The sequence below is a fragment of the Zingiber officinale genome, chromosome 3B (genome assembly GCF_018446385.1).
Source record: "Zingiber officinale cultivar Zhangliang chromosome 3B, Zo_v1.1, whole genome shotgun sequence".
Classification (NCBI taxonomy): domain Eukaryota; kingdom Viridiplantae; phylum Streptophyta; class Magnoliopsida; order Zingiberales; family Zingiberaceae; genus Zingiber; species Zingiber officinale.
In genome coordinates this window covers 61593573-61602345 of record NC_055991.1, presented here as the reverse complement: position 1 = coordinate 61602345, position 8773 = coordinate 61593573, and the positions used below count along the sequence as shown (strand labels likewise).

Genomic DNA, 8773 nt, shown 5'->3' with positions numbered 1-8773 from the left:
CTCGCCGACTGATTTCCAAAAACGAGCGGCAATTCATAGGAAAGTTGCTCAAAGATTGGTGCCAAAGCTATGGCATCGAGCAACACTTCACGTCCGTAGCATACCCCCAAAGCAATGGTCAAGCTGAAGTAGCTAATCGGGAAATTCTTCGTATTCTGCGTGCTTGGCTCGACCATTTGGGAGGAAGTTGGGTGGATGAAGTGCCGGGCATCTTATGGGCCATCCGAACGACTGCAAAGGAAGGGACGGGCGTCACGCCTTTCCACCTGCTGTATGGCGGCGAAGCGGTCATTCCTGTTGAAGTCGGCGTCGAGTCCGTCCGGATCCAGAGCTATGATGATGGCAACGCCGAACGGAGGAACATGGAGTTGGATTTGGTCGACGAGGAGCGAGCCAAGGCGTTCGTTCGGCTGATGGCGTATCGCCAGCGGATGAAGCAAAACTACAACCGCCGCGTAATCCCTAGATCATTCCAGGTCGGTGACCTTGTCTGGAAGAAAGTCAAGCCGGTCGGCGAAGTCGGCAAGCTGGAAGCTCCCTGGGCGGGCCCCTTCAAGGTTATCAAAAAGCTCCGCTCGGGCGCTTACTATTTGGAGGATCAAGACGGACGACAGCTAGATCGGCGAATCATCTCCAGCCTTATCGAGCTGAATGAGAGGTGCACCGATGTAACTCATTTTTGTGTATATTCTAGTCGCCTATGTCCTTGTAATGCAGGAAGCAAAAAGATAAAAATGCATTGAGCATTATCCCCCGAACGGCCTACTGCGTGAAGACCCCGTGCCGTTCGGCCGTGCGTATAATTATACGAGCCAAAGGCTCGAAGGCAAAGACCCCGTGCCGTTCGGGAGTATATAATAAAAATTAGCCTTAATAGGCCGTCGAGCTCCGACGTTAAATATCGAGAGACGAGTCGGCGTCTATAAACCCTCCGAGCGGAAGACCGTCGAGCTCCGACGTTAAATATCGAGAGACGAGCCGGCGTCTATAAACCCTCCGAGCGGAAGACTGTCGAGCTCCGACGTTAAATATCGAGAGACGAGCCGACGTCTATAAACCCTCCGAGCAGAAGACCGTCGAGCTCCGATGTTAAATATCGAGAGACGAGCCGGCGTGTATAAACCCTCCGATCGGAAGACCGTCGAGCTCCGACGTTAAATATCGAGAGACGAGCCGGCGTGTATAAACTTCTGAGCGGAAGACCGTCGAGCTCCGACGTTAAAAATCAAGAGACGAGCTGGCGTCTATAAACCCTCCGAGCGGAAGACCGTCTAGCTCCGACGTTAAATATCGAGAGACGTGCCGGCGTCTATAAACCCTCCGAGCGGATAGCCATACACGTGATACATTCTGGCGGTAAGAGCCGACCGACGACAGAGCTTGTTCTTTAATGCCAACATACGGCCGAGCGGCTCGCTTAGAAAAAATATATGGAAACCCCCTTTTGAGGTAAGGTGCAAAGTAAAAGAGGGTTAATAAGAATTAAAGATGTGAGCACATGAACGAATGACGTTCGCGCGCCGAGCGGCCATGCAGGCACATGGCGAAAGACGTTTTTTGAAGACAATCGACTTGAGATCATATAAGAGTATGGAGCCGAGCGGAGGAGTTTTAAAGAACACTTTAACCATGACGAAAGAAAAATTGCCTGCCAAAACAAAAGTTGCAAGAACAGAAAGATGATCTATTTACGCCAAACGCGGAGCAAACAAAAGAAGTTACAGCAAAAATAAGTTTTGCCGAACGGCGAGGATACAAAAAAGTTGATAAAAAAATACTCCTCACACGTCAAAATCAAAAAGAGCATCAGGAATGGTGCCCATCACGGTAGCCAGATCTTCTGGGGGGATGGTCAGCTCGGCGGGAAGGTGGCCTTTAGTCTTCAAGTAATCCACCGCCGCCCTAATCGCAAGATTTTTAAAAGAGTTTTTAAAATAATTTTAAAAAGATTTTTAAAAGAGTTTTTAAAATAAATTTTTAAAAGATTTTTTAAAATAATTTTTAAAATATTTTTAAAAGAATTTTTAAAATAATTTTTTAAAAGATATTTTTTAAAGGAATTTTTAAAATAATTTTTTAAAAAAGATTTTCAAAAAGAGTTTTTAAAATATTTTTAAAAGAGTTTTTAAAATAATTTTTTAAAATATTTTTTTAAAGGAGTTTTTAAAATATTTTCAAAAAGAGTTTTTAAAATATTTTTTAAAAAAATATTTTTAAAAAGAGTTATTAAAATATTTTTTTAAAAGAGTTTTTAAAATAATTTTTTAAAAGAGTTTTAAAAGAGTTTTTAAAATAATTTTTAAAACGACCTAGCTGGACTTCGTCCCAAACATCAGGTCAGCCCATTGACCTGTCTGAGCTTCTCCTGCACACTCGGTCAGACTGTTAGATCAATAACAAGACTAACTTAACCTATTTTGTCATTCATCATAACCTGGGTTAGACCGTTAGTGCTAACCGCACCAACAGAGATCATGTGTCATTTTTCATCGAGACTATCATAACAAACATTTGACAAAGAGATGGATTTCTCTTCTTGAGACCGGGCAGCAACTTGGAAGAAAATACTTCTCACTTCACCCACCTTACTTTTCTCACTTCTACACTCTTGACAACACTTTCCAAGGATGGCCACATCGATATCTCTTTATATAGTTCATCAACTCTCTATGGAAGATGAAGAGACATGTGTCTCTTTACCTCTCCAATGAATATGAAGAGATGAGTGTCTCTTCATCTATCCAAGGAAGATGAATAAACATGTGTCTCTCTACCTCTCCAATGTTATGAAGAGATGAGTGTCTCTTCATCTATCCAAGGAAGATGAATAAACATGTGTCTCTCTACCTCTCCAAGGAATATGAAGAGACATGTGTGGCTAACTAATTAAACCTAGTCATTTTTCTTTTTTTCCATCTTGACCCATTAGATATTAAAACATTTCTCAAACCCAATAATGTAAGTCCATCATAATCATGATCACATTTGATCATATCAAACTTTAATTGTCAATTCACTATGTGATCACATCAAACTTTATTTACCAAATTCAACTAATTGAATTTAACTTTCTCAATGGGAAATAGGAAAACTAATACTTGTATGACCCTCAATGGTTCAGGGATACAACTCGCTGTGAGTCCACAACTCTTTGTGATTCACGACTATACTCGTCCTTTATACAAGCATACCCTTAATAGCCCTATCCTATGATCAAGTACTTGATTATAGGATGTTAGAACTAATTCTGATTAACATCCAACGAATCATGGTAAAAGCGTCTAGCAGCACCGTCCCATGACTCCCCAGGTATCATTGAATAGTGCTTGTAAGAATTAGTCGATTATGGTTAATGTATAGTCCGGTCCCTTCATATCATATATCCCAGTCGTATCTACAACTATTGGTACATCGAGGGTTGTATATTAATTCAACAACCATGTGATGTATCTTATAGTGACATCGCATGTGCAACTAGGAAACTCATTTCTTAAAGCACATCTTACAGTTTTGATCAGAGGCTTTATACACTATAGAATAATACATTACATTGGATATTCACACTCATAGGCATATGCTGAATCCTTGACTCACTACAAGAAAAAAGGGCTTCATAGACGGATTTTTAAATTGGAATTAAAATCTGTTTTAGCTTTTAGTAAATCAGAGACGGTTTTGTAATAGAACTATCATTCTGTTTCACATAAATAAAATGTAATATACAAATAAAAAATTGAGATAGAATTTTAAATGAATTAGAAACAAATTTATAAATATAATTTTATAAACAAAAATAAAAATGGATTAAAAATGAAATCTAATACGATTTGTTTTTAAAAAAAATTAAACAAATAAAATTTCATTTTTAATTTATATAAATTAGAAAGGATTTATTAGATAATTATAAATTTATTTTATTTTAATAAAATAAAATTTGTTTTCTCCTCGATCCCTAATCTTCTCTTCCTCGTTTGACACCCGTCGCATCCACGCGACCCTGCAGCGTTACTTGTTCGTGGTCTTCTGCCATGGACGACGACAAGAGCGTAGGGTGCAATCGCTTCCCTACGATTTAACAAAAAAGGATACCGCAATCTGTCGACAGGGCAACAGAGGCGCAACCTCGCTGTGCCCGCCATTGCCTCGCAGGGAGGTTACGAGGTCATGAGGTCGGGTGCGAGCTCAACCACATGCAATTTCGTCCGTGAGGCGGAGCTTGGAAACCTTCGAAGTAATTTCGTCAGTGTTGGTCGATCGATCGATCGATCTTCGAGCGTATTGGACGGTGGTGTGGCAGATCCGGTGATGTGGGAGGCGATTCTTTTGGATCTTTTCACCAATGTCCTAATCCCGGTGACGACCGTCGTCAGGATCGCGTTCGCGCTCCTACAGTGGCTCTTGGTCTCCAAGGTGCGATTATCTCCGCCAGAGGCTGACGCGGAGGGCACTGGCAAGAATGGGTACTTCGAGTACTTGATCGACGAGGAGGAGGGGCTCAATGATCACAACGTGGTCGTCAAGTGTGCCGAGATCCAGAGAGCCATTTCGGAAGGAGCTACTTCTTTCCTTTTCACTGAATACCAGTATGTTGGAATCTTTATGGCTATTTTTTCCATACTGATCTTCCTCTTCCTTGGCTTCGTCGAGGGCTTCAGCACAAAGAGCCAACCCTACACTTACAGTAAGGACAAGACTTGCAAGCCAGCCCTTGCCAATGCCATCTTTATCACATTGCCTTTCTTACTTGGAGGTATCACCTCTGTGGTATCTGGATTCCTTGGCATGAAGATTGCGACATATGCTAATGCCAAGATAACTCTTGAGGCAAGAAAGGGTGTTGGGCAGGCTTTCATCACTGCATTCCGATCAGGCGCTGTCATGGCCTTTTTGCTAGCCGCTAATGGACTTTTGGTTCTCTTTATTTCTATTAACTTATTCAAATTGTATTATGGTGATGACTGGGAAGGTCTTTTTGAGGCTATCACTAGCTATGGCCTTGGTGGGTCTTCCATGGCTCTCTTTGGTAGGGTTGGTGGCAGTATCTATACCAAAGCTGTTGATGTTGGGGCTGATCTGGTTAGGAAGGTCGAGAGGAACATTCCCGAGGATGATCCAAGGAACCCAGCCGTTGTTGCCAACAATGTCGGTGGCATTGCTGGAATGGGGCCAGACCTCTTTGGCTCTTATGCTGAATCTTCATGTGCAGCTCTAGTTGTTTCTTCAATATCTTCCTTTGGAATTAACCATGATTTGACAGCAATTGCGTGCCCTTGAACAAGTCGCGATACTGATCTTTTAAGTTGCATTCCACTAAGTTAGGGTTTAAAGAATTTCATCAAGATAGCTAGAGTTCTTTTGCTCAAAATGCAGAAATTTGATGGAGACTACTATCCTGAGGTATTGGACTTTATCCATTTTCATCATCTTTGTTATTCCTCTCTTCAATATTTTGCTTGTTAAAGTGCAGACTTTTCTACTGGCTCTAGGCTCCTTTGGAACACCATTAAAGGTTTTCTTGACCCAAAAACAACTTCAAACATACATGTAAGTTTTCTAATATTGAAAGTGTCTCATTTTCTGGTATTTATTGCAATACGTTTTGATTACTATATCACGAAGATACTGGGAACAAAGTTCTAGAGTGCATTTCTAGAACTTATCAACTCTTTATATGGTCATATCTTTCTCTTCGTGATGCTACTAATATTTGTTCTTTTGATGGTTAAATTGCATGCTCTTCAAATTTCAGCCAACTACTAGATTTCTTGAGTGACTTATGCACTTGCTCTAGTAAAGGTGGATGTTTGAAGTTCAACAAAGGGCCATGGAATAATCCCAACATTATGGAGGTACAATTATTCACATCTGTATCAATTCATTTCTAAAACCTTTCAGGAATATTTGTGCTTGAAAAATATGTTGTTTACGGTGATACTACTCTACATGATTCATTATTTCATTCCATATCATATTGTTTCTTTGGTGTTGAAGCAATCACTATTTTATCCTTAAAATAAGTAATGTATTTTTTTTTTATTTTAGCTTGTACATAATGTTGAACCAACATTGTTAAGGCATACTAGATGAATGTCAGAAGGAGAAGAAGCCTTTGTAGGGTCATATCTTTTGAAGATAAGTTTTTTTATCTAGCTTTTGTTTGTTCCTCATTTTTCTGGATACATTGTGTAATATCCTTTATTGAAATTTCTTTTATCCTTCTTCATTTTTTTTGGATGAAATATCCTTTCTTCTTCATCATTAGGGAAGAAGTAGCAGTACATGGACAATTGATTATGGATCAAATATTGATAATCAAGTTCCTAAAACTATTGAGCATAGGCATCTAGCTGCTGTGGGTATGCTTATTTCCCAAATAGCCCAAATCTCTCCTATTTATTTATTCCTCTTTTCTTTTGTGTTGCTTTTGCCTAACCATTTCAAAAATTTTGTAGGAAATATTCATGTGCCTCTTCTTTATGGCTCATTTTATGTTAGTTTAGGTATTGAGATTTGATAAATTTTAGCATCAATTAGGATGTTTTCCTTAAAAAAAATAAACAACTTGTTCATTTTATTATGTGCTCCAAAACTTGATTAAACTTTTGCTCACCTTGTCATTTGTTTCATACATTATATAATGTCATGAGATATTATTTCCCATAGAAATGCCAGGTTTCAATTTGATCAATTCGGTAATTTTTCTTTTATTTTGTTTCATGAAACATGTTGACAAAGTGTAGTATATATGAATAACAAAAGCATATGCAATTCTCAATCACCAAAATGCGTTGACAACGTTGATACTAGTACTATATCTTATGATATTTGTTATGATTCCAATGTGTTTTATAGTGTGTTGATTAGACATGCTTTGTCATGCTTCAATGTTCAAATTGAATACTAGTAATCTTTATTTTTTTCATCACCAATTCTTCTATTCATTATCTTGCATTCAACTAATCCAGCCATCATGATTATCATTTTCACAACTCATTCTATCTTGTAAAAGTTATCTTCCATTCATGTACTTGTTAAGTCATAGATTTTAACATTGACAACATCGACATGACACAAGAACTCATAATTTACCTAAAAATGTTTTATTTTTCAAAATTCTTCAATTTACATGCATAATCAAATTTGTATGTCAATTGTTTTATTTTATATTGACATATTTATATATGATTGTAGAAAAAATATTTGGGACGAGAAGTTTTTGAATGAATGCATAAACAAAAGCAAGGTACCCAGTTTATTGACAACAAATTGGTATTTGTAAAGAAAAGCTTATCAAGGAAGGTAGGAAAATTGAAGAAAAACTCAAGAAGATGGTTCGTAAGATGATTCAAGAGGTGGAATATATAATCATTGATATCCAGAAGGATCTGATCCCCATGAGCATTGTGATAGATGAAATATATATTAAATTATTGTACTCAGATTTAAAAATTTATCAGTATCTTATAATTTGATTATGGTGAAATTTATTTAGATGATGTGAATATTTATTATCTCAATATTAATTGTATTATACTTTTGGACTAGAAATTAGTTATTTTAAATATTTTTAATTTATTTGAAATGTGTGAGTGTTTCTTGTAAAGGTAATATGTAAATAAGAATCTATAAATAGAATTTAATAAAAAAATTAGCTATTGATTTATAAACATATTTATAAACAGATTAAAATTATATTTGATATATTATTTAAGACATATTAATGACGGATTTAAAACAAAATTTAGAGACGGAATTTGTATTTGAAACTAAATTAATTTGGTCAATTTAAAAATAGATTTATAAACTGATTTCTAATCTGTTTTTAAATTAGAGACTGAATATTTCCATCTCTTAAATTAGCAATGGGGCTTTCAATAACAGATTTTAGAGACGAAAGATTCCGTCTCAAATTTTCTTTAGAGACAGAAAATTAGCTTTAAGAGACAGATTTTTTCGTCTCTGAAGCCATGTTTTCTTATAGTGACTATAATGCACTGACTCCTATATGTTTCATTACTACACCCAATCTCACAACCTAATGATTCTTATTGGAGTCGATAAATGAATTAAAGTATAACCCCAACATATAGAGTCTCAATGTTGTCTTGGGTCATAAGGACTACTAGTGTACAATCACAACTAAAGACTTATCCACTTGATAAATGATAACCACTTAGAAAGTCGGTATGAGGGTTGTTCGATGAACTCATCGTATAAGCATCCATCTGTATGCTTGAACATTTCTATATCCTTACCAATGAAACATGGTACATACTACATCACAAATGCTAGTCTCTAACTCGAGCGACCTTTTATTCTTGTTTATTAGGTAGCCCAAGTGACTAGGAATATGTTTAGAATATCCAATGAATATTGATGCATTTCATGATGGTCATCATATGTACCTTCCCATCTCACTATAGTATATTCAAAAACTTTATCTAAGCATCTAACATGTGTATAAAGATAAAGTAAAGTTATACTAAATTGAATTATATTAAAATAAATGATGTTTATTTACATGAGTCAATAAAGTCCTTGCTAATAGTTGGCTTGCAGGGCACCTATTCAAACATTGTCAATTATTCTCTAACATAGAAAGGCTACAAGTGTTATCATCCACCCACATGAAATTTTTAGATCTTTGATGGTGTCACTTTTAAGGAAGGCTAATCATTCTTTTCTCAGTCTTATCTTCAAGAGAAATCTAGGTCTATTTGTAGGGATCTAGCGCGCAAAACATGCTTAAGAGTAGTGAAAAATTAACTAGATC

The 8773-nt window shown here is 36.9% G+C and overlaps 1 protein-coding gene across 5 annotated transcripts; it reads left to right on the top strand.

Annotated features, from left to right (window-relative positions):
- The first annotated feature begins 3963 nt into the window (after window positions 1-3963).
- On the top strand, window positions 3964-7517 carry LOC122056522 (pyrophosphate-energized vacuolar membrane proton pump-like). Of its 5 annotated transcripts, XM_042618505.1 has the most exons (5): window positions 3964-5397; window positions 5468-5544; window positions 5750-5849; window positions 6263-6356; window positions 7192-7517. In XM_042618505.1, the coding sequence occupies exons 1-5, from the start codon at window positions 5365-5367 to the stop codon at window positions 7218-7220; spliced, it is 333 nt and encodes a 110-aa protein (XP_042474439.1). In that variant the 5' UTR covers window positions 3964-5364; the 3' UTR covers window positions 7221-7517. The 5 variants fall into 5 exon arrangements, with proteins under 5 accessions (XP_042474439.1, XP_042474438.1, XP_042474436.1 ...); XM_042618504.1 differs by lacking the exon at window positions 6263-6356; XM_042618502.1 differs by lacking the exon at window positions 7192-7517 and having other exon boundaries at window positions 5487-5544; window positions 6043-6351.
- The last annotated feature ends 1256 nt before the right edge of the window (window positions 7518-8773 follow it).